Source organism: Lacerta agilis, chromosome 9 (genome assembly GCF_009819535.1).
Source record: "Lacerta agilis isolate rLacAgi1 chromosome 9, rLacAgi1.pri, whole genome shotgun sequence".
Classification (NCBI taxonomy): Eukaryota; Metazoa; Chordata; class Lepidosauria; order Squamata; family Lacertidae; genus Lacerta; species Lacerta agilis.
Window position 1 is genome coordinate 68,846,585 of NC_046320.1, and position 26,540 is coordinate 68,873,124.

At 46.6% G+C, this 26,540-nt stretch overlaps 1 protein-coding gene across 1 annotated transcript in view; it reads right to left on the reverse strand.

Annotated features, from left to right (window-relative positions):
- Nucleotides 1–26,540, reverse strand: part of SLC4A11 (solute carrier family 4 member 11) — a 152,009-nt gene that overhangs the window by 13,484 nt on the left and 111,985 nt on the right. Inside the window, exons 10-16 of the mRNA XM_033161020.1 lie at nucleotides 16,035–16,160; nucleotides 13,654–13,767; nucleotides 12,980–13,112; nucleotides 11,840–11,913; nucleotides 8,394–8,610; nucleotides 7,354–7,460; nucleotides 4,617–4,785 (exon numbers count right to left, since the gene is read on the reverse strand). Coding sequence (XP_033016911.1) covers nucleotides 4,617–4,785; nucleotides 7,354–7,460; nucleotides 8,394–8,610; nucleotides 11,840–11,913; nucleotides 12,980–13,112; nucleotides 13,654–13,767; nucleotides 16,035–16,160 — 940 coding nt within the window. The remainder of the gene's footprint in view (nucleotides 1–4,616; nucleotides 4,786–7,353; nucleotides 7,461–8,393; nucleotides 8,611–11,839; nucleotides 11,914–12,979; nucleotides 13,113–13,653; nucleotides 13,768–16,034; nucleotides 16,161–26,540) is intronic.

Below are 26,540 nucleotides of genomic sequence, written 5' to 3' on the forward strand. Positions count from 1 at the left end.
GGTAGCCATGTTGGTCTGCCATAGTCAAAACAAAATAAAAAATAAAAAAAATTCCTTCCAGTAGCACCTTAGAGACCAACTAAGTTTGTTCTTGGTATGAGCTTTCGTGTGCATGCACGGATATCTGAAGAATTGTGCATGCACATGAAAGCTCATACCAAGAACAGACTTAGTTGGTCTCTAAGGTGCTACTGGAAGGATTTTTTTTATTTCTTATTTTGTTGGGGCAAGACAGTTAGAGCATCTTACACCAATCCTGGCCCAACTGCACTGGCTGCCTATTAGTTTCCGGGCCCAATTCAAAGTGCTGGTTTTGACCTATACAGACTTAAGTGGCTGAGGACCGCAATCCCTCAAGGACTGCCTCTTTCCACATGAACCTATCCAGACCCTGAGATCATCTTCTGAGGCCCTCCTTCGCGTGACCCCTCCTCGAGAGATTTAGAGTGTCAACATGAGAACAGGGCCTTCTCTGCAGTGGCTCCCTGTCTGTGGAATGCTCTCCCCAGGGACGTTCGCCTGGCGCCTTCATTATACAACTTTAGGCGCCAGGCAAAAAAGTTCCTCTTCCACCAGGCCTTTAGATGATTGACATCTAATGCCCTTTTAAATGTGTTGTGGACGTGGGGATTAATGGTTTGTTTCTGCTCTTCTTTTTATTATTTTGTGTTTTTTATATTGTGATTTTATGTTACGAACCACCATGATATCTACGGGTAACAGTCTACTCCAACCCTCTGCAATTTAGGAAACTTTTGCCCCATATGGGGCTCAAACCCACAACCCTGAGATTAAGAGCCTCATGCTCTACCAACTGAGCTAAACTTGCTCTTGGCCTCGTCTGCATTGGGCCCACAAAGACCTTGTTCGCATTTAATACTATTGCCCCAAGCATCTCTCTTAACACAAAGCCCAGACCACAGGTCAGAAAGGACTGCCTGGCTGCTTATAATGCCAAGACAAAACCCTGTCAGGATTTGAATCTGAAGGCTGCATCTATTTACATTTAGAAAAAAACACCCACATCATCAAGGGAGAGACCGGGAAATGGCTAGAGGCAGGGGATATTGGTAAGAGGGAGGGTGGTGCAGTGGTCAGAGCAGGGCTAGCCAGCCTGATGCCCTCCAGATTTTGTTGGACTACAATACCCAACATCCTTGACTCTTGGCCATGTTGGCTGTGGCTAATGGGAGTTGGAGTCTAACAACCATTTTTTCTTCCTCCATGTCTGAGTGTCAGGCTACGGCTTGGAAGACCAGGGTTCAAATCCACCCTTTGCCAGGAAGCCCACTGGGTGGCCTTGGGGTCAGACCCTGTCTCTCAGTCTAATCTACCCCACAGGGTGGTTGTGGAGATTAATTGGGAGGGCGAAAGCATGTACTCCACCTTGAGTAACTTGAAGGAACTGTGGGACACAAGTGGAATGAATGAATGAATGAATGAATGATGCTGCAGCTGACAGACCAGCGAGGAGCCTTGGGCTCAGGACAGTTTCAGAAGTCCTCATCCTTAACTACAGGCGACTTGAAATTGGCTGCAGTTCATGAATGGTGACGGCAAGCTTCAAGCGATGGAGAGGCGAACGTGGACACCCAGAGCCAAGTCCAAGATGGAGCTCTGGGCTGGAAAAAAAAACAGGGTCTTGGGCTAAGCCATTGACCAGGTAAGAGGCATATGACCAGCAGAGCTGCTTCCTTGGGAATTGTGAAATCAGGTGCCTGTACTAGACCAAGCTGTGTGCATTTTTCTGGATGACTATCCAGATCCGTCTTCTAAGGGCACAGGGCCTTCTGTTCCCAGAAATTGGGGACACATAGCCCTTTGTGGGGAGAGGGCCAGAACAGGGCAATGGGAAGTCAGAACTAAGACCTGGGAGCCCCCCGCCAATATATCTTAGGTCTTTGATGCACATGTGAAAAGCTGCAAATAGGTAGTAGAGGAGTGTGGGGATATTTGCAGAGGTGCAAAGTGTGCACCAGAGGCCGCCTCCTCTGGTAGGACCTTACGGTCTGCAAACAACAACACTTTGAAGATCCCGGGCCCCAAGGAAATTAGACAGGGCCTTGACCAGAGCCAGGGCCTTTTCGGCCGTGGCCCCGGCCTGGTGGAACGCTCTCCTACAAGAGACTAGGGCCCTGTGGGATCTGACATCTTCCCGCAGGGCCTGCAAGACGGAGCTGTTCTGCCAGGCCTTTGGCCAGGGGGCAGTCTGACCCATTTCCCTTTGTATAAGAACAAGCATGAAGGCGGCCTTCCCAACCTATTCACAGGTCCTTGTATGATCAGTGGAAACAGTTGGCCCTGGCAAGTATTAACCGCTCTCAATCTTAACCTGATAAGTGCCATTTGTCCTGATTTTAATTTGCCTGAATTAATTTTAAGATATATTTTAATTAATTGATGCCTGTTTTTTTGTATACTATGTTATTTGTATGATGTTAGCTGCTCTGAGCCTGGCTTCGGGTGGGGAACAAATATTATTATTATTATTATTATTATTATTATTATTATTATTATTATTATTATTATTATTATTTTATACCCCGCCCATCTGGCTGGGTTTCCCCAGCCACTCTGGGAGGCTCCCAACAGAATATTAAAAACACGATAAAACATCAAACATTAAAAACTCCCCTAAATGTGGCATGGCTGGTGGCCCGAATTTGTGCATGATAGGCAGGTCAAACCACGCTTGGGATTCCAGAATGGTTCGTCCCAAAGGAGAACGCTTGGACCACCCACCTCCAGTGCCGCAAAACTGACCAAGTGACTTTGCAAGGATGCATTTCACATTACAGAAGTCTGCGGCTAGTTCCCTGCTGCCTACTCATCTAAAATCGCCTCCGTCCCAACAGGGTTCCATGGACCCTTGGTTCAGGTTCTTCCTGAGAGACTTCAGAGAAGTGGGACTAGCCCAAAGTCACCCAGCAGCTGCATGTGGAGGAGCGGAGACGCGAACCCGGTTCCCCAGATTACAAGTCTACCGCTCTCAACCACTACACCACACTGGCTCTCAGTGTGAGAGAGCCTTGCATTCTGGAGAATTCTGGTGCTCATAGACTCTCTCTCTCTCTCTCTCTGCCAATACAGAAAGAAAAAATTCAGAAAGCCTCCTGTCGGATAGGAGGAGGAAGAAATAACAGCAGCCAGAATTTGATGCTCCGCTTGGTTCTAGTTAGCTCAGAAACATCACAGGGAATTCTCAAGCGCTGCAGAGCCTGTGCATAAATCAGGGCTCTCCGCTAGATAAAAGCAAGAGCACGTTCTATTTCTTGGCCTACTTTGAGCTCACCCGCCTGCCGGGCAGCACAGAGGGGAACACAAGCGCCGGGGGAATGAAGCGACGGTGACGGCAGCAGCAGCAGCAGCAGCAGCGTGGGAGAGCAACTCCGCGGCACAGATCCCTTTGAGGGCTGCGCTGCCTTGTATACTGGAGAGGAGGTTGGGAAGCCTCCCATTGGGGGCACCCGGTTGGCCACCGTGGGAACAGGATGCTGGACTAGTTGGGCCACTGGCCTGATCGATCTGGCAGCCAGACTCGCTGGTCTCTATCTCTGGCTGGAAGGGATTCTGGATATGCCAGTCTCTTAAATACCTGAAGGCAGCCCTGTTTAGGGAAGTTTTTAATCTGTCATTTTAAATGTATTTTAATATCTGTTGGAGGCCGCCCAGAGTGGCTGGGGAGACCCAGCCAGATGGGCGGGGTACAAATAAATAATAATAATAATTATTATTATTACAGCCTTCGGTCAATGCTGCCTGGCATCTGGGGGACCAGAGCAGGATGATTCTGCAGGCACACAGACAGACAGACTGTAGGGGCTGGAGAGGTGCATCAGATGAACACCTGCACCCCGGAGGGGGGCACCATACCGGGGAAGGCTGAATTACGGCAACCACCTGGAAAAACTTCCGGATTTCTGCATCTTTCAAATCTGAGCACCAGTGCTGGAGATCTGCAGTAACTCAGGCAACATTTTCAGCGTGATTTCTAAGCTGTTATTTGCCCGTGCCACTGAGCTGGAACCCAAAATATTGACCTGTGCTTAGACACTGTGCACTTCTGGTCGGATTTAGAGGCAAAATAAAACTTAAAAAGTGAGCATTTTAATTGGATTTGCTGAGTTTTGCTTTAGCCGCTTTTCTTCACTCTCTTTCCAGCTTAGCCTGGCTAGCTCAATTGGTTAGAGCGCGGTGCTGATAAAGCTAAGGTTGCAGGTTTGATCCCCGTCTGGGACAGCTGCATTCTCCTGCATTGCAGGGGGTTGGACTGGATGATCCTTCCAACTCTACGATTCTATGACTGTAAACTAAACCTGCCTCTTGCCCCGTTGTGTTGCATTCCTCGTAAACTGCTTAGAGTCAAATGAAATTACGCAGGGCGAAAGTTGTGTGAATAAGTAAGGAGCGAGATTTCTTTATAATAAAAGCAAAGATGGTGGAATTCTAAGTGTCTATGTCTAGTCCTCATAGTGAAGGAAGCAGAACTTGATGTGAGGCCTCCCAGCATGTTCCCTGCCCCTGCCCCCTTCCGGCTGCCACCTTAAACTTGCTTGAAGTGGAAGAATTATAACAGAACAGGTTAACACAAAACAGACACACACACACAAAAATACCTGTTTTCCGGGGCGTTTGTGAGTGATGCCACTATATTTTGCTCAATGAAGAAAAGCATGGAGAGCAGGAACCCCAGGCCCATCGCGCTCATAACGGAGCCAATGGAGAGGTCTAGGAGGGGGGCCAACACGAACAAGCTCTCCGATGGGTTGTAATTAAACTTCGACACTGAAAGACACAAACAGGCAGTAAAGGCTTTTTCAGAAGCTGCTTCCCGACTGCCGTGGTTCTGCGGGCAAACTTGGGCTGCGGAAAGAAAGCGGACTCGCTGCTCTTTTGCAAGAAACCCATTTGGAAAATTAATAAAAAATAATTTGGGGGGAAAGGGGAAAATGCACTGGAAAGTGTGGGATAAACAATGACGTTGGGCAACGTCATACGCAACATGAAGAACGAATGTTCAATAAACGTAATAGTTGCAAATTAGTTGCCACCTGTCTGCCAATGGAAGAGTGTGCCCTTTGGGGTAATAAAAAGAGCGAACACGCCCGTTCAAAATTTGTGCAAACAAATCAGGATGGATCTACCACATTTGTTTGGAAAGTTGTTTGTTTGCTGTACATTTGAACACATTTGCAATATCACAAACAATGGATACCATTTTGGAACAAGATGGCGGACGGGACCTTGCAAAACTGCCCTGATCTTTTTCTTTTTTTGGGGGGTGGTGGAAGTTTCTTTAAAATTCCTGAGCAACTAGGGGCAAGGATTCAATGGGTCACCAGGAAGGGCCCAGGTATACAGCTGGGGATGGGAAGTGCTAATTTTGGAAGAACCTGAACCAAGGGTCCATGGAACCCTGTTGGGACGGAGGCGATTTTAGATGAGTAGGCAGCAGGGAACTAGCCGCAGACTTCTGTAATGTGAAATGCATCCTTGCAAAGTCACTTGGTCAGTTTTGCGGCACTGGAGGTGGGTGGTCCAAGCGTTCTCCTTTGGGACGAACCATTCTGGAATCCCAAGCGTGGTTTGACCTGCCTATCATGCACAAATTCGGGCCACCAGCCATGCCACATTTAGGGGAGTTTTTAATGTTTGATGTTTTATCGTGTTTTTAATATTCTGTTGGGAGCCTCCCAGAGTGGCTGGGGAAACCCAGCCAGATGGGCGGGGTATAAAATAATAATAATAATAATAATAATAATAATAATAATAATAATAATAATAATAATAAATGTCCCCCGTTTGATGCAATGCTATGGGTCATGGGACACCTGCAATTTGGACTCCGGTCCCGACAGAAGCTGGTCCCGTTATCATTTTACAGTAGACGTATAGCTGCAGAAAATTGCAATTTGCTCTGAAAACGACTTCTCCCCATGTAATTGTGACCCTTAGCCAAGATCTATTCAAGATCCCTGGAATTCCTTAGCAGTCCCACTGACTCTGGCATTCTTCCTTACCCTCCCCTAAACCCCACCAGGACCTACAATATCCACCCCCCCCATTCTTTTAAGCTACACAGCCAAAGCAGTCCTGGACCAGCAAGGGTTGAAGAAGCATGTCCTCTGGTTCAGTGTTCTCCAAATGCTGTTTGACTACAACTCCCATCATCCCCAACCCTTTGCCTAAGAGAGCTAGGGATGATGGGTGTCGTAGTCACAACAGCCGATGGCGACCCAAAGTTGAAGAAGAAGACTGTTGACCATTCCAGTTGACCAGAAATTGCAACGTCAGTCTTCCCCGTTCTCCGTACGCAGCACGAAGAACAGCTGGCAGCTGTTGTTTTTATTGGGTGTGCGATGGCGTTTGTGTGTTTGCGTGGCTGGAAACCAGAGCGGCTACACTCAGAAGGCGGCCAATGGCTTCAGGCAAAACACCAGAGTTAAATCTTTCATCCCTCCAGCGCTTGGGCCAGTTCCCATCTCAGCAGCTGAGGCGCATCTGAAGCTGCGCAATGGGGATTTCCACAAAATGCCCCGCATTGGTTTGCTTTCTGACAGGTGGCAAGGGAGCAATTGCCATTAAGGAAGTCAGGGCGCAGCCATGCACACACGCAACTGAAAGCTGCCCACTTTCCAGTTCCGAATGAATGGAATGATGGTCACCTGGGGGGGTGAGGGGGGGCACGCGCGAGAGGAACCTTTCTTAATTCTCCTCCATTCATTTCCTCACATTTCCCATGCGCGTCATCGCTGGGGCAGGCGATTCCTGCCTTCCTGATGTGGAAAAGGTGACCCGCTTGGCCAAGAGGGACCTTGGATAATTTTTCAGGTTTCCTTGTGCATCTGATAGTCCTAGCAGATGTCCCAGGCCGTCAGCACGTTTCAATTAGGAAAATATTAAGTGCCAGACGGAGAGAAAAGCTCACAGGTCAAACCCATCACCAGCACATCTGTATGTTTGCTGACAAGTCTTCCTGCCTTGGGCAATTAGGCGAGCCGTTTGTTCCCTTGCCAGAATCATATGGAGGACCAGGTCTTTAATAATAATAATAAACAATGAAAAAAAAAGCGGCATTTTAATTACGCTGAAATTAAATTACAGGCTGGAATAACTCGCAGGAACAAAACAAACCCGGCTGATACCACCTCGTCTGATTAGCTCTCTGCATGAATTAACACCGACTGTGAACTTGGGAGGTGATTATTTGGGTCGTGGGGGGGTCAGGCGGGGAACCCCTGGGGTTTGGGAGTCACGTTCTGAGCTATACCTTCCTCAGGCATGTTTGCGATCCCAAAAACCTCCCGGCTGCCTTCCCCTCTGCTAAGCAAACCAAGGAGGCCAAAGACTTACTTGTTATTTCCTTGAAGAAATATGACCCAACGGCGGAAAAGGTTAGGACAGAAATGGGCAAGGCACAGTCGGACAGGATTTCGCGGACTCTGGCGTGCAAATAAGGGCTGCAAGGATATATATATAAAAAATACTCAAGTCAGGGCAAAGGAATACAGCATTTCTGCTTCGGGGGATTAAAATGCCAGCATGGCGGGTGGTATACAATACTGGTCCTACTCAGAGCAGACCCAGCTGGATAGCTTAGTGGGTTGGAGCATGGTGCTGTTGCTGCTGCTGCTGATACAGTGGTACCTTGGGTTACGTAATTAATTGGTTCCGGGGTGCCATTCATAACCTGAAAAGTACATAACCTAAACGGCGATATCGTGCATGTGTGAAAGTGCAATTTGGTGCTTTGCGCAGAATGTTTCTGTGCATGCGTGGACCGTGTGGGCAGTGAAAAACACTTCCGGGATACCGGAGTACATAACCCGAAGAAACGTAACCCAAAGCGGATGTAACCCGAGGAACGACTGTAATATAATAATAATAATAAAATTTATTTATATTCCGCCCATCTGGCTGGGTTTTTAGGAAGGAAAAAGTGTGTCTTATGGAGCGAAAAATACGGTTTAAAAAAAAAAAAAGACCTGGAGATGCCAGGGATTGAACTTGAGAACTTCTGCATGTTTAGGTATTCAATTTGTATACTGCCCTTCTTCTATAGATCTCAGGACGATACACAACGTACAAAACAACATTTTATCATTGAGCCACAGCCCTTCCCCTTCAATCTAATGTACAGGGTTCTGAGATGTTTGCAACCCACCAAGTATTGGTACTACGTCTGGCTTTGCTATTCCATTTTTATTTTTGCTGCTCTGCAGCTCCCATAATTCCTCATCACTGGTCATGCGAGTCCTCTAGTCTCTGAGTTTTACTGGCGTAGCTCAGAAGAAGGGCATTTCGCCCAATACAACAATGCCGACTGGGGCCGGTGGGAGTTGGGTGGAAGCAACACCCAGAGGGCCACGGGCTCCCCATCACCTTTGACGTACCTTTTCTTGAACTGATACAGCGTGTGGCCGAGCCAGAGGGTTCCCAGCATCAGCATCAGACTAAGAACGGCCGTCTCTCGCCCATACGGCGTAGCGGCAGGCGGGGCGTCCGTCTGGTTCCCCAGCGCCGAGCGCTCAGCTGACATGTTCAAGAAGAAGGTGGTGTTATCAATCGGTGTGCTGTGCACTCTCGGGAAATGGTAGTACTTTGTAAAAACTAAAAGAGAGAGAGAGAGAGAAGAAAAATGAGTGCATTTTAATAGAAGCATTCTAAAATAGAATGCTCATTTTAGAGCATTCTAAAATGAGTGCATTTTAAAAAAATGAGTGCATTTTAATTTTAATAGAAGCCAGGCCTGTGGCATCCATAGGTGGGGCTGGGACAGGGACAAGGACAAGGAGAACTTGTTTCTTGTTCCACAATCTTTCTTGGTTTTCTAACGTAATCTGTTCCGGAAGACCGTTCGACTTCCAAAATGTTCGAAAACCGAGGTGCAAAGGGAGGCCTGCACCTCGGGTATCTGAAGAAGTGTGCATGCACACGAAAGCTCATACCGAGAACAAACTTAGTTGGTCTCTAAGGTGCTACCGGAAGGATTTTTTGATTTTATATTTTGTTTCGTCCATAAAATGGTGACATCCTAATTTCTCCTATATGATTTGTGTTGCATGTGTGATGATCTATGATGTCCCATCATGTTACTGTCATTTATTGTTTGTGAGCTGCTTTGCAATTCGTTTCACCGAAAAGCGGCAAAAAAATACAATCAATTATTTACTTTAAGCGCCGGGCAAAAACATCCTTCTTCTCCCAGGTTTTTGGCGAGTTAGCCAATCTATGGCCTTTTAAATTCTGTGGTGGGGAAGGTTTTTGTTTGTTATTATGGTATGGTTTTTGTGTCTTTATACTGTAAACCAGCCTGTGATCATTGGATGAAGTGTGGCATAGAAATTTAATAAATACATAATAACAAAATAACAAAATAATGATAATAAAGTGGGGAACTTGTGGCTGCCTGCTGGAATGCTCGAGGGAACCCAAGGCCACAGCCCTCGGCCCTTTTTGCAACCTTTTCTTCCAAGATTTGCACCTCCATTCCTAACCGTGCTCACTTGGAGCTTCCATGGACATCAGCAGAACTTATTCACACATTCCTATATGGGCAAGAGTAAGAGCCACGCCCATTGCCACGCCCACTTCTGCTCCTGGCCCCACCCACCCCACTGCCAAGTGGCCCCTCATAGGTTGCTTACAAGGAAGGTGGCCCTCAGGCTGAAAAACACCCCCTCCCCCCACTGCTGATCTCTGGCACTACAAGCATGGGAGATAGCTCAGTCGGTAGGGACTGAGACTCTTAATCTCCAGGTTGCGGGTTTGAGCCCCATGTGGGGTGAAAAATTTCTGAATTACGGTGGGGTTGGACTAGATGACCCTTGTGGTCCCTCCCAACTATTCTAAGCACACGCTCTGTCTCCTGCTCCCATTTCTCGGTTCATGATAACTGACTGGAAGGTTATCTCCCCAAGCCTGCCGCGTAATTAGGAATTTAGTATTTAATATTCAACTGCTGCTTATTTAGCAACTTTCGGCTGATGCGGCCCAGGAGGGCAAGCTGAAGGGATCCCTCTCTGCACGAAAATTGATTAAGAGATTGCCCTTTAAATAACACAAAAGGCGTCTCCTGACTAAAGCAGAGCTGTCCCGGCTTCGGGGAGTTATTTAAGGTCCCTCTGATGTTGTTTGCTTCAGCTGCTGCCTGGCTGTTTCCTGCAAAGTGCAGAAGTCAAGATCAAACAGGAGTGCAGCTTAGGTGTCTGAGCCACAACTTTGGAAAACAAAGTGTCATTAAGCTGGTGAGAAGAATGTGAGGCTTGAATGTGATGAGATTTTAAAAAGGGAGGGGGAGAGAAACCTCCCCCGCCCCTTTCCTGCATAGCCGCTGGACCAGCGGAGCTTTAGATATTAAGAGAGATATTCAACTGATCTTCCCGTTGGAAGGAAATGGGTCATACACAGGGATGGAAAAGGACACGGCCTCCCCCCTCCAAGCCCCCAGCAAGCGAGTTCCGAAAAAAACAATCGGGGGTTAATGAGGGCTAGAGATTCTGGTTATTCCGTACATCTGCAGACCACAGAGGCAGAGGAAGATAACTCATTTCTCATTTTCAGAGGAAAATGTGAACATGCAAAGGGTGCATTCATGCCTTATATCTGAAGCACTTTCACCTCACTTTAAGCGGTCATGGTTTCCACCCAACGAGTTGTAGCTTGTTAAGGGTGCTGGCAGTTGGGAGGAGACCCCCATTTCCCCTCCCAAAACTACAGCTCCCAGATTGATTTGATGATCCATCCCTTTTCACAGGGAGCTCTGGGAACTGTAGCTCTGTGAGTGGAACAGGGGGGTCTCCTAACAACTCTCAGCACCCTTAACAGACTACAGCTCCCAAGATTCTTTGGGGGAAACCACCACTGTTTAAAGTGGTGTCACAGAGCTTTAAATTTATGGCGTGAATGTGTCCAGAGGCAGCTTTTTGCCGGCCTGGCACACCTCCAAATGTTCTGGGCCTCAGCCTCTCAACCAGCAACCGCTATGAGAGGCCTCCAAATAGAACTTGCTTTTTTAGGTTAAGAGTCCAACCATTCAGCAGATCCGCGGTATGATCTGTGCCGATTCTACCCTTTGGAACCACGGCACAAAAACAAGGCACAAATGAAGGCCCTCAGTTCCAAACACTTTCCACACCTCGCTCTACAAAGTCTTTTTTGCATGACTAAAGAACAGAATCACTGCAGATGGTGACAGCAGTCACGAAATTAGAAGACGGCTGCTTCTTGGGAGGAAAAGCAATGACAAACCTAGACAGCATCTTAAAAAGCAAAGACATCACCTTGCCGACAAAGGTCCGTATAGTTAAAGCTATGGTTTTCCCAGTAGTAATGTACGGAAGGGAGAGCTGGACCTTAAAGAAGGCTGATCGCCGAAGAATCGATGCTTTTGAATTATGGTGCTGGAGGAGACTCTTGAGAGTCCCATGGACTGCAAGAAGATCAAACCTATCCATTCTCAAGGAGATCAGCCCTGAGTGCTCACTAGAAGGACAGATCCTGAAGTTGAGGCTCCAGTACTTTGGCCACCTCATGAGAAGAGAAGACTCCCTAGAAAAGACCCTGATGTTGGGAAAGATGGAGGGCACAAGGAGAAGGGGGCGACAGAGGATGAGATGGTTGGACAGTGTTCTCGAAGCTACTAACATGAGTCTGGCCAAACTGCGGGAGGCAGTGAAAGACAGGAGTGCCTGGCGTGCTCAGGTCCATGGGGTCACGAAGAGTCAGACATGACTGAACGACTAAACAACAACAGCAAAAGAACTGAAGGCTGCAACAACACAACTCCTTGCGGCTTCCACAACCAACAACAAAGAGAGTTGCCTGCTGCCTGGCTTACCTTTTGTTATGCCCTTGAGAGCATCAAGGACAAATGTGATGGAGATAAAAAGTGCAATGATTTCTTCCGTCGACCTGCGAAGAAATTCCATGTGGGTCATTGCATGTGAGTTACAAGGTCTTATTTGCATCAGGGTTTTAAAATATCTTTTAAGGATGGTCTGGGGTGGGGGGTGGCAAATCAGACAGTTTCATTTTCTCTGAGTTCTTCATGTTTCCAATCAGTGCAGTGCTCCAGATTTCCATATCAGACACCATCTTTTTTTTATTAAAAAAAACACCAACGTGTTCATGAAAATGCACCAGCATTTTAGTGAATATTCCTTCTAATGCAGTGCACACATTTTTCTATGCACCTTCCCCTGGCATATGCAGGTGACTCCCCACTTACGCAGGGAGTCACGTTCCGAGCCCCTGCATACACATGTGAAAGTGTGTTAAGTGGGGAGCACCCCCTAAACACGCTTTGAATACCCCCTCTGCTGCTCCCTCTCCAACCCTGACCAAAAATAATGTATTCAAAAATATTCCTAACTAGGACTGAAGCTCTGGGGCTGACTGGAGGATGTGAGGGAAAGCGGTGGCAGCTGCTTCGCTATCCCGCATGTCAGCTGTTAGGTAGGTTGGCTGAGCAGCCTAAACAAAGCCCTGTTGTGCCTCTGGTCTCTCTAGGGCTTCATCTGCCCTCACTGACATCCTCTTCAGGCTCCAAGGAGTGTCTTCTCACGAGCCACAAGGACTCTCCAGCTCTCTCCAGCCATTTCCAGGTCTGAATTTGATTTATTTCATTATTTCCCGGTTCAATCCCTATAGGGGACAGCTGCATATTCCTGCATTGCAGGGGACTGGACTAGAGCAGAGCTCTCCAAACTTTTCATGTTGGTGACAGACTTTTCAGGCATGCATCCTTTCGTGATGCAGTGATTCAGTTTTACTAGCAAACCGGAGGTTAAACGAACCCCTTTCCAGCCCCGGGAGGAGCACGGGGAGCGTTCGTGTGATATACCTACACACTGAAGTGTCACGAAACACAGTTTGGAAAGCTCTGGATTAGATAATCCTCAGGGTCCCTTCCAAGTCTATGATCCTATGGTGGCAATTTCTCGCCTACCAAAGTGGTGGAGATAATGTGAGGAGTTACCTTTTAAAGAGCTTCATTACAAGACTGAAATTGAAAAGGGAGTAGAGCATGAGGAAGAAACTGTTCCAGAGTCCCACCCAGGCGTAGAAAGCGCGGAATTCCAAGTTGTAGTCAGTGCAGATCCCTTTGATCACTGAAAGCGAAAAGAGCATCATCACACAAAGACAGAAATGTACCAACGGCAGCCTGAGCTATCCAAATGTAACAACCAGCCGCGTGCATGAATTAGGTTTCTGTGTTTTTATATTGTAAACCACTCTGTGATCCTTGGAAAATGGGTAGTATATAGTCAATAATTATTATTATTACATACACGTAAAATTCTCCGCCTAAAGTAACCAGCACATAAACAATTGCATGCAACAACGCATGAAGTTGCACAAAGAAGGTATGTGCACAAATATAGTTATTAAATCATGCTGCAGAACTGTAGTGCCACAAGGGGCTTGATTTGTTTATACATATTGTAAAAATGCAATAATAATAATAATAATAATAATAATAATAATAATAATAATATCTTTTATTCTCCACCCATCTGCTGGCTGGGCTTCTCTAGCCACTCTAGCTCCCAAGAGAATATTAAAAAACACGCTAAAACATCAAACATTAAAAACTTCCCTAAACGGGGCTGCCTTCAGAAGCAACGCAAGCAGCTGGCGCGACAAACTCACCGTTGATGTAGAGCGCTAAAGGAGCTGTCGTCAACAGCACCACAAGCGGCTGGCCTGAGAACAGCGCATAGAGCAGGCCACCAATGCACTGGCCAACGATGGTTTTCTGCACATCTGAAAAGTTAGGGGGAGAGAAGGGTGAATTTGCAAGAACCAGGTGGCTGTCGAAACAAGCTTGCGTTAAATGACGGCACCACTGGTGGTGCAAAGAGCACAATGCACTATGCACACTGGTGCAACGGACATGCTCCAAGCATTAGCTAGGAGCGGAGCTGTGGGAGCGTGGACTGTCACACCGGACGCAGGGTTTGGGCTGGAGTTGCGGGGATGCCTGCATCTTTTTTGGTGTGAAAGCAAAACAGTTACAAAGTCCCTCCTCCTCCTTGTAACAGTCTTCTCCTTCGCACTGCAGCCTCGGTGCCTGCGCTGCATATATCTTTAAAAAAAGAATCCCAACAAAGAACGGTGGAACTGGATGCAGTGTTAAGCACCAACATCAGATTTTCAGCTTTCAAGAAAGCTTACAGTCCATTTGACAGTGAAGAACCACATGCTTGGACTATATGGAGCTCACTGAACTGACCGGGAAACTCCGAAACCAGATGGAGAAAGATTGGACTAAATTTAAAGTATATTTGAAAAAATATGCTAAAATAAGTATTTAAATGCAGACAGGTAGAAATAGGTAGGCTACAGATATAGAAGTTAGATTAGATTTAGTAATAGAGGAAGTAATGATAAGGTAATTAAAATAAGATAAGTTGATTAGAGTTTTAAGTTAGAATATAAAAAGGTAAGGAAATTACTGAAGATGATTTACAAGGAAAGCAGCCAGAGAGGACGAGAGGAAGTCAACCTACAATGTTATATAGAAGATTAGATAGGTTTAAATAGGTATTTTTGTTTTTTGTTTGGTCATGTTGTTTTTTATTGTTTCTCTTTTTTGTATGTAGTTTTTGTGTAGTGTTTTTGTTTGTGTTATGTTAAAAATCAATAAAAATTTTGGCACATGCAAACAATGAGCATGGAAATCTCAGGAACCGGCAGGGCTGGGTCTGGGTCTAATTCCCAGGGGTTGGGGGAAAGTCTTTGATACCCCTCCTTCTGATTAGCAAAGCCAGAATAAATAACATTAATAAACACGGCTTGCTTTCAGACAAGCAGTCAAGGCAGTTTTACTCCAGTGAGCTCTTTTAAGGCACTGTTGACTTTTAGTCCTTTTTCGATTGCGCTGAGTATTTTCCAATAATAATAATAATAATAATAATGATTTATTATCATGCATTTGCTTTCAGTTTTTGCAAGCCACCGTGAACGGGAAAAGCAGACTATAAATGCTGAAATGAAACATGCGTTATGCAAAGCTATAGCGAACCTGCAAATTTGCTCCATTTGTGTTTTTCATTAGAGCAAGCCAATGGGCTTTACTTCTGATATACTACTGGGTGAAGGCACCATGCACTCTACTGGCCCTCAAACTAGTTCTGGCCGATATACCGATACATCACCCAGGCCTAGTGTGTGTGTGAACTACTAGTCTAATCTAAGCAGTAAGCTTATTTTGGGGAGAGAATAAAAATCATCTTTGAAAGGGCTTCTTTTGTTTAGACAACAGTGGTTTATTCGGTTGTGATCACACAGAACAGATCTTCCCCCAAGGGTGAGAACCGGAGCTTCCAAGGGGGGCGAGTGAGGGATGGGGCAGGAATACTACTACTACTACTACTACTACTACTACTACTACTAATAATAATTTATTTATTTGTACCCCACCCATCTGGCTGAGTTTCCCCAGCCACTCTGGGCAGCTCCCAACCAAGTGTTAAAAACAATACAGCATTAAATATTTAAAACTCCCCTAAACAGGGCTGCCTTCAGATGTCTTTTAAAAATAGGATAGCTGCTTATTTCCTTGAACTCTGATGGAAGGGCGTTCCACAGGGCGGGCGCCACCACCGAGAAGGCCCTCTGCCTAGTTCCCTGTAACCTCACTTCTCACAATGATGGAACTGCCAGAAGGCCCTCGGAGCTGGACCTCAGTGTCCGGGCTGAACAATGGGGGTGGAGACACTCCTTCAGGTATACAGGACCGAGTGAATTGTGCTCAGAAACGTACTGGGAGCCAATGTAGATCTCTCAGAACCGGGGTTATGTGGTCCTTGTGGCTGCTCCCAGTCACCAGTCTAGCTGCCACGTTCTGGATTAGTTGCAGTTTCTGGGTCACCTTCAAAGGTAGCCCCACGTAGAGCGCATTGCAGTACTCCAAGCGAGAGATAACTAGAGCATGCACCACTCTGGCGAGACAGTCTGCGGGCAGGGAGGGTCTCAGCCGGCGTACCAGATGGAGGGAAAGTTAGGGTTAGGAAGGAGGGAAGACTCACCAATGACCCCGTCCGTGTTTTCGTCATTGAGGGAGCCAAAAGCGATGGAAGGCAGGAGGCAGGCGAAGTACAGAAAGATCATGGTGGTGATGTATTTGCCTATGGCTTTGTTGTTGCCAATGATGCCTAAAACAAACCCCAAAGAGCAAAGTGAGGAAAGGGTGGGGTGAGGGACTCAGCATGGATCGAAGCGCGCTCAGCGCCAAAGCTGTAACCAAAAGGGCAGACCCACACTGCAGGGGAAAGGACTGGACGATCCTTGCGGTCTCTTCCAACTCTTATGATTCTAATAAGGAGGGCACTGACAGCAAGAGTCATCCCTTGTAAGTGGGGTTTGGCTGGGACCATTTGCCCTGCTGGACCAGCCACTGCTGGTTTGGAGACTTCCCTGAGTGAATCTGCTGCTATGCTTCACTAGCAGTGGTTCCCAAACATTTTCGGGGCCACTGCCCCTTAGTTCCATAAATGCATCCCTGGTGCCCCCTACCCTATAAAAAAGCATTACAGTGGTACCTCGACTTACGAATTTAATCCGTTCCGAATGCACATTCGTAGGTCGAAAAATCTGTAAGTCGAAAAAAGCGATTTCCCCATAGGAATGCATTGGAAACGAAAAATTCAGAAAAATTCGTAAGTCGAGTAAACCGCAACTAAAACCGCCAACGGATGTCCATTCGTAAGTTGAAAAATTCGTATGTCGAGTAATTCGTAAGTTGAGGTACCACTGTAGTCTTTACCCTATAAAAAGCATTATTCGTGCAACACAGTCGTACCTTGGATCCTGAACACCTTGGTACTCAGACGTTTTGGCTCCCAAACGCCGCAAACCCATGAGTGTTCCAGTTTGCACACGTTTTTTGGAAGCCGAACATCCTGCAGCCAATCAGAAGTCGCGCCTTGGTTTTCGAACCGTTTCAGGAATCAAATGGACTCCCGGAATGGATTAAGTTCGACAACCAAGGTACCACTGTATTCAGAATAGTGGTTTGCACGAAGATAGTAATGCATTAAAATTCAAATCGGTAACAATTCATTGCACACTTATTCAAAATCCAGTTAAAACTAGTTGGTTCAATTTGTTCAAAGAAACTGATGAAACAGCTTTTCAAAGTCCGGAAGTCATTTGCACCTTTCGAGCACCCCCCCACCCCGTCTCCTTGCCTCTAACTGGGTAATTCTGCCCCCCCCCAAAAAAACCACTGTTTCACTTTATACCAGGTCATGTTAAATTCCTGGCTCAAAGCAAAATCCATCACTGCACAGCCACCCTCTTTTGCATGTTGGGTTTGCACCCACTGCAAAATCTTTAGCAAATGTTTCCAATTATAACGTGGCATGGGGTGGCAGGAAGAGACCAAGAAGCCCTTAGGGGGAAACCCGATGCAAACCAAATCCTGCACACCCCGTCGCCCTGGCAGCCAGCCTCCAGGGATTTACATAGCACTGTAGGAGTCTTAGCAGAATGTATGATGAAATGTCGAAAAGGAAAAACACGCAGCAAAACGGCACCTCAAAAGCAGCTTTTCTGGCTTGCTTCAAGTGCTGGCATTTACTTCCCTGGACGCGAGTCAATTATTTTATTTTTAAAATCCTCCAAAACAGACAAAGGGAAATCAAACATAGACCCGTGCTAAAACATCACAGAGGCTCCTTTGGGGAGGCTGGTGGGCGACTGATTCCTGCGGATAAATGAAACCCTGGCTTGTACACTCATGTATAAGGTGAGGACTGAAACTAGCAGGGAAATAACTAGCAGCAGCTGAACCAGAATCTGCCTGCTTTTCCTGAATATAACAAAGGGCAGAGGGTCAGAATGAAGGATTTCCTCTCACTTGGCCAAAGACTGCCTGCGAAACAGCTGAATAAGGCTCTGCAATGCACACACACACACACACACACACTCCTTGCTGAAGATAAGATTTACTCCCAGGCGAGGAAGCTAAATTTGAGAAAATAAACAGAACACCCAGGGGATTCCAGTGGCTCGATAGCTTCTATTCCTCCTGGCTATTATAACTTACAGAGAGGAGGAGACACGTTTGCTCCTGGGAAGAGGGGACACACACACACACACACACACACTTTTAATCAAAGCGTTCAGTTTTCACCACAAATTTGGCAATCTGTATTTGCACACAGCTGAATGCACACGGCATCGTATTCTTTACATACCGAGTGTCTGGGTGTTATTTTAGACTATGCTCAATAGATGTGTTTGTGTGAGCCCTTGAGACTGGAGCTTCCAGCTTGAACACACTGACAAACAAGCATTATCCCCGGGGGAGGTAAATGTTGCCTTCGGAAATTTTTTTTAAAAAATATTTATGAATTCATGGAACATAGCCGTATGCTGAGCCAGACTATTTGTCCAGCCTTGCAAGTAGGTGCAGAGAAGTTACTAGCCTGTAGAGAATCACTTTTCCAACTAGCCTGCTGTGGGCTGGCAGCGGATGGGGTGGGGAGCGCCATGCCTCTTGTAGCAGCTCACCGCTCTTCTGTACTAGGTATGGGGCTTTCCTCCTCTTCCAGACTCTCTGGTTTCTATTGCTGCGTTCCACACAGAGATGGAGCACCCCGACTCCCCTCCACTAGTTCTGCTCACACCTGCAGGGCCTTCTCGGTGGTGGCACCCGCCCTGTGGAACACCCTCCCACCAGATGTCAAAGAGAACAACAACTACCAGACTTTTAGAAAACATCTGAAGGCAGCCCTGTTTAGGGAAGCTTTTAATGTTTGATGTTTCATTGTGTTTTTAATATTTTGTTGGGTGGGGTATAAATAATAAATTATTATTATTATTATTATTATTATTATTATTATTGCCACCTATGACTACCAGGCAAGCGCTCCATCTCTAAATGCAGCTCCCACAAACGAGAAAGAGCAAATCTGTTAGTTTTGGTTTCTCTCCGTTTCTTATTTAAAGTTCAGTTCTCCACGTTTCCATATCTATTTGCCTTTTTTAAAAAAGTCCCCATGAAAATTCATCAGCACGTGTGTGTTTTTTAAACGCAAACTTTATCCCAATGTATGCATTTCTGTATGCATCGCTCGGTTGGAGAACCGCCTTGGAAAATTCAGAGAAGTGCGAATTTCGATAAATGGCGGCATCCTGGTTCTTGCGAGTGAGAATTGTGAAGTTTCGCCTTTAAAAGCAAACCGAAATGGATCGCCCGCCCGTCCCCAAATACGCATGTTGAACAGCTGCAATATAATGGAAAGAGGAAAGATCTGTGCAGACGGATGCTCACTGTTTTGCAGCCCTTGCCAATCGCGCTCCTTGCAGAACTGCAAAAACACAAAACTCTAATTAGGTGACACGACACCCGTGTGAAGAAAACAAGGCAGAAAGTGACAAATTCAAGGCTAGCCTTTGGCAGGGAAGAGACGGCAGCATCCACCACTGCAAGTCTCCGCTCCCGGTGATCTCACCACTCTGAAGTGCAAGGGTTTGCTGACCACAAACATGGTTCGCCCTCACTTAGGGAAATGACTTTGGCCGCAATGGGCTCCACACAATCTGCTCTAAAACTCTAGCCCCAAGGGACTCATTCACACTGTAAGAAAGTAGCAGGAGACCAAGAACCCTGTTCTCATCCCACCTTGTTAAAAACAGAGAGAGAAACAGCCGAAGAACTGCTAGACAACTGTGGCCAGAATGAAGAGAGAGAATGCCAGCGAGGTTGGGCAAAGGGAGATGCATATTTTGAAGAGCAAAAAAGACGGCACATTTGACGACTTCTACTTTTAACTTTGAGTTAAACCACAGAGCCTAGGGCTTGGCGATCAGAAGGTTGGCGGTTTGAATCCCCACGATGGGGTGAGCTCCCGTTGCTCTGTCCCTGCTCCTGTCAACCTAGCAGCTCGAAAGCACACAGTGCAAGTAGATAAATAGGTACCGCTCTGGCGGGAAGGTAGCGTTTCTGTGCACTGCTCTGGTTCGCCAGAAGCGGCTTAGTCATGCTGGCATCATGACCCAGAAGCTGTACGCCGGCTCCCTCGGCCTATAGAGCAAGATGAGTGCTGCAATCCCAGAGTCGTCCGCGACTGGACTTAACGGTCAGGGGTCCCTTTACCTTTGCCTTTATTTTTAACTATGAATGGCGACTCTCATTCTACATACCTATGAAAAAAGAGGATGTGTCCAAGAAAAAGAGGCCACATGGCAACCCCAGCAGCACCCACTCGTCGGGGAATAATCATGGTGTTGCAAGGGAGCCTGAAGAGCTTCTGGTCCAATCTTCTACTAAATGAGTGCAGGATGCAACAATAACATCCTTGACAGGTGGCCATCCACCCTCTGCTTCATAGGTGCTGGCTCCCTCGGGCCCTGGGTGCCGGAGCACCCACAAAATTCTCCATGAAGTGGCTGGGCACCCACAAATTTCGGCACTAGGGCCATGCATGCTGCATGGCACCCATGGCCCTGGGCACCCATGGTCACGGGGCAAAGCTGGCACTGCTGCTCTGCTGAAAAGGTTCCACTTCCAGAGGCAGGTTGTTCTATTGTCCGACAGCTCTTTTCTCTTAAGGCTTAACCAAGACCGTCCTCCTTGCAATCTCCACCCATTAGTTCTAGTCACGTACACAGGAGCAGCAGGGAAGCAAGTGTGCTCTGCCTTCTGCCTGACAGCTCCTCGGGTATTTGAAGAATTCAATCGGGTTCCCCCTTAATCGTCTCTCCTCCAGGCGAAAACATACCCAGCTCACCGTGCAGCCTCCTCTACATCCCACAAGGAATTAAATGCCAACTACACATCCCCCGGAGTAGGCGCATGCTATCTGGGAAGACCTTAATCAGACCTTCTTGGGAAACTGCACACTCCAAACAAAGAAATATAACGATATGCGCGGCTGGGGGCACATTGCGCTGAGTGATTTTCCCATTTCTAAAAGCAAGCATCAGAATTCTCTTGCTGTGCACACTGCACATTTTTTTTTTAGTCCTTTTGGCCATGAAGCAAAATGGTAGTGACTCAAAGCATTGGATCTTTTCCCGGGGTCCTGCATACTTTGTAGGGGCACCTCTCTTGGGACGACAACATGAGATACAGCACAGGGTTGCCCAAAATTGGTTGTCCAGCTGTTTTTGGACTACAATTCCCATCATCCCCCGACAACTGCTTCTTCTAGCTAGGGCTGATGGGAGTTGTGGTCCAATAACAGCCGGAGACCCAACTGGGCAAACCCTGATCTAGAGTAAGAGCTCGGCTCAAAAGCCCCATTTCTACTGGCAGAAAGGTTGGGGAACGTGGAGTAGAGACTTCTTTACAATTTCCCAGAGAGGCTAATCTGAGACTAGCCTTGCAGGGAAAATGAAGAGAATTCTTACTTGGGAAACTTTATAAGCTGTTATGTTAAACTTGATTAGAACGTATATCTGGCTTGTTTCTTCAGATACCACAGTGGACTTACGACACTTTTACAACACACACATTTCTCATGTTTGAGCTACCGGCTCTCACTTTTAGGAATTTTACAAGAGTTGAAAGCTGTACATGACTAGTGGGATATTTAATCTGCAAAGGAATAAATAAAAATCTGGGCAGGTATCTGCAAAATCAGATGGGTGATTTTGTTCTCTGCTCCATCCTTCTGGCCTCTAAATAAATCATTCCTGAATCTTTGAGGGAATTTCATCTTCCTTAGTACCTGGAGGGGGCTGGGGGGGGGAAATCCCCATAATTTAAATTCTCCAATCAGATTAAAAGGTATGCAGCCTTAGTGCTCATTGTTGGAAAGGCAGAAGAAATAAAGTTAACTACATGTTTGGTGGAGTTGTGATGAAATTAGAACTTATTGGGAGAAAATGTTAAATTTATCAGAAGATGTGGTTCATTATACCATACCTTTAAATCCATTACAAGTTCTGCTACAATATCTGCACAACGGTGTCGGTCCAAAACATCTGATTTTACTCTTAAGGAAATCTATTAAGAGCTGTAAAAATGCTGTTAGCTGCTAAATGGATCAGAAGCGCCCATGGAATGAGAGTGGCGTCACAAAATATGGTATGGCAAAGGAAGTCTTTAAATTACGGAATAAGATAAAGGGAAGGCACACAAAGGCACAAACAGTTTGAAAGTCCATGGTCTCCATTAGTTAAATGAAGCAAAAAATTAATTAGTGTTGTCGAGGGAGTTTTCACTGCTGAAAAAGTAAGATGTAATGTAACATTGATCCATTAGATGTTGTTTATAGAAAATAATAATAATAATAATAATAATAATAATAATAATAATAATAATATTTATTATTTGTACCCCGCCCATCTGGCTGGATTTCCCCAGCCACTCTGGGCGGCTTCCAACAAAAATCAGATACAAAAAATATAGGGTAGCTGCGTTGAATATGGTAATTTTGGCTATGGTTTGATAGAGGCTTCCCCAACCTCAGCCCTCCAGATGTTTTGAGACTACAATTCCCACCATCCCTGACCACTGGTCCTTCTAGCTAGGGATCATGGGAGTTGTAGGCCAAAAAACATCTGGAGGGCCGAGGTTGAGGAAGTCTGAATGTGTGTGTGTGCAGACAAACCTTGGATCCCGAACACCCTGGAACTTGGAAGTTTTGGCTCCCAAATGCCACAAACCACAAAGTGATTGTGAACGTTCTTTTGGAACCCGAAAATCCGACGGGGCTTCCGCGGCTTCTGATTGGCCGCAGGAACTTCCTGCAGCCAATCAGAAGCCGTGATTTGGTTTTCGAATGTTTTGGAAGCCGAATGGAATTCTGGAACGGATTCCGTTCGACTTCCAAGGTACAACTATATTTAAAAGCATGTAAATGAAGCATATTTATTCCAGTTTGCAGAATTACAAAGTTGTCCAAGGGGAGTAGGCACGACGCAATAGGAGTGAAACAAAAAACAAGAAGTTACATTTGTGGCTGCAAAGGCGATGCCGAGTTAGCACGGCAAATGAAGTACATGCTTGCTGTGTTCAGAGTCTGCGATGCCCGCCATTGTACAGGAAGCCACTCAAGAGATTAACAAAGCCACAAAAAGCCTAGAGCGGTAAAACTGAAAGTGCCTATTATTTCTACAGTTCGAAACTCAGAAATAGTAATATTTAGAGTTGGGGAAGATGAGCAGCGAAAGGAAAAGAAGGGCAAAATTGCATCCAGATAACTGCAGCTGCGTGCCTGAGCTTCAGACCTCAGAAAGTCTTTATTTACACTTTTTTTGTTACTTAGAGTTGCCATATTTCAAAAAGTTGTTGAGCTTTTTGGGGGGCAAAACTGCTTGCCTGCTTTTTTTCTTTCTTTTGCAAAATCTCCACCCCTAAAAAAACATTTTTGAACTGTTTAAAAAAAATAAAAATAGGGAATTCACCCAAAAAAACAATGGACATTTTACCAATTTTCGGAAATTCCGCCCAGACACCATTTCCGGTGGACATTCCTGGGAAATTTCCGCACATATGGCATAGGGTTACTTAGATGCTTTGGTGAGGGGAGAGAATTTGGATGTGTTATGGAGTGGAATGGAAGCAAATGTTGGTCAAGAAACCCTGGCTCGTGGTTTAAGGCAGGCCTGAACATGGACGTAGCCAGAATTTATGTTGTGGGTAGGCAGAGCTACCTGCAGCACGATTGGTCAATCTGCAGAAGCCACGCATTGCAGGGGTCCTTTCCAAGCCTACAATTCTACGAGTTTGCTTAGTGTGGTTCTCAAACCTGGAGTTTTGGTTTGTTTCGCCTTAACAACAAACCATGATTGCTAGACAGCTTTAAACCACAGTTTTGCTCTTGGCTTGGTAACCGCGGTTGGCTAGAGGGGGTTCGGATGCCAATGCTAAGCTAAACCAACCCTTTCATGGTTTGCTGATCTCACTTGCATGAAGGCAGCATCACTGCCAAAATGCTCAGGCTGCAGCATAATGCAGTTTTTAATAAGCTGCATTTGCATGGACCCAGGCAAAGAATGGTGTGCCTGACCTACTGTAATAAAAAGAACAACAGGTTCAACCTCACAGCGTAAGGCGAGGCTTGTCAGCAGCCCAAAACTACTTTCTGTAGCAATTCAATGTTTTGCTATCGAACATGTACACTTAAAAGCAGGCTGCGCTCTTTCATTTCAGTTCGCGGCATATCGAGATATTGTGCCGTGCAGCTTTTCTAGGGGCAGGGAAAATCTCTCAATTTCATTTCCCCCTGTTTCTAATTTTTCCAATCTCATGTTCAGTTCTCCATATTTGTGCACCAGCATTTTAAAGCAAATTCCTCCTGGTGTACAGCCCTGCAAGCGACTTCCCTGATGCAATGCATTTCCATATGTTATTTTCGCCAGTGCCATGCGTTTTTATCCACACGTCACCCTAATATGCACGTTTTTGTAAACCATGTTTGGTTAGAGAGCTGGAAAATTTGGAGAAGTGCAAATTTTGAGGGACAGCCGTGTTCCCTTTCGCGTACTGTTTTGAAAAGCGAGGATGAGGGAGGTTCACATTAAAATGCTAACCGAATTTCCCACCCATCCCAAAGTATGTCCCAAGGGCAAGCGAAATTCCCACTTCACAGCAAATATAATAGAATTGTAGAGTTGGAAGGGACCACCAGGGTCATCTAGTCCAACCCCCTGCAATGCAGGAATCTTTCGCCCAACGTGGGGCTCAAACCCATGACGCTGAGATCAAGAGTCTCATGCTCTACCAACTGAGCTATCCTGGCTGCAGGATGCTAACATGATAGAGGGGGGACCCAGAAGGCCACCTTGCTTACTGTGGTCCCTGGCATTTTCTTTCCCTTTACTCCTCTGTGTAGCAACAAGAATGCAGAAAAAGCAGTTGCCAAGAGGGGCTTGACTGTGGAATTGAGCCCATGGTGGCAGACCCGGGAAGAGATGTGCCACAGAGGAGCTACACACCTTCAAACAGTATTCCCAAGAACTTGGATTTCATAGGGCAGGTGTGTGTCACTGAAGCCCCAAATATACACTCTCAGTCGAGAAACCGCAGCTTAGTGCTAACCCACATGGATATTCAAGGAATTAACAGCCTCTTTGTGGCTAAAGTTCTCTACAGGCCCAAAGTCAACAGCTAGCATGACCGCACCATGGGAAGCCTGTGGGCCACATCAGGCCAACCAGAACTATCCAGCAAAGGTGGGGAGCTTCTGGCCCATGGGCCTGATTAAGCCCAACATGGGGCCCAATTTGACCCATGGGCCTGTTTCCCCCAACCATGCCCATGTGCCCAACACCCCATCTTATACAGGCCTCCTCCCACTAACGCGCAGGTTACATTCTGGGCCCCCACACTCATAAGTGAAATCGCGCAAAGTGGGGGGGGGCATCCTCTAAAAAGCCTCTAAATGCCTATTCCCCCCTGCTCTCACGCTCTCTCTCCAATCCAGACCAAAACATCGAGAGTCGAAGCTCTGGGGCTGGCAGGAGGCTAAAGGAGGTGCTGGAAAACTCCAGCTGTTGCGCTACCACGCAAGCCGGCTGTTAGGCGGAGAGGCTGAGCAGCCTAAACAAAGCCCCGCCGAGCCCCTAGTCCCTTCTCTGCCCTCACTGATGTCCTCTTCAGGCTCGGGGTGTGTGTGTGTCTTCTCACGAGCCACAAGGACTCTCTACCTTTCTCCCGCCATTTCCTGGTATGCTTCCATTAATTAATTTATTTGCCGGCATGCACGCAAACACGGTCACACACAAGTTGACTGCGCACTAATTGGGGGGCGGGGACGTCAGGCATGGGGCAGGGAAAAATATGCCTCCCAAGCAACAGCCAGAAATGTTAAAGCGTGCTCCCAATTGGCAAGGGAGGGCTTGCTGTCGCTGCCAATCAGCTGGTCGGCGGCGACAGCAAGTCCTGCAGCAACCGGGTGCAAGGCAGAGTTCCCCGCTGAAAACGCTGATCGGCAAACATCCTTTGCCAAGGAACTGCCTCCTATAATCCTGCAAAATGCCTGCCTGCTTTCCTCCCCCTGGCGCTGTCCCCCTGTATTGTCACTCTTTGTTTACATACAGCTGCCCTATTATTATTATTATTATTATTATTATTATTATTATTATTATTATTTAAACATGATCATGTACTGTATAAGGAACATGGAGGTTTCGACTGGGGCACAGTTAGCCCCATGTGAACAGCTGCAGTACCGGCTGCATGGATGACCGCAGGCAGTAGGCCAGAGGGTGGGCTTCACCAACCCTGCAAAGCTGTTTCAAAACTCACCTACGGCTGTTGCATGGCTGTTATCGGAGCTCAGCGAGCCTCAGCTTAGTCACAGCGAGGAGGCGGGAGACTGCCTGGAGCCCCGCGTAATCTGCTCTGAGCTTCCCCCCAAAAGAGAGGGATGCGCGTGCAATAAATAAAAGGAAAAGAGAGAAAGTATTGCAGGCATTTATGCCAGGATCAGCTCTTGGCATTTCTAGAACAGGCTCCTTCACGTGATAAATGGAGAACTGCAGATGAAATTGTCGATAGTCAGACAAGGCCAGTAATTGCTTCTGCCTAGGAATCGTACCCAAATTTATGGGGAATCACGTCACTGATACACACA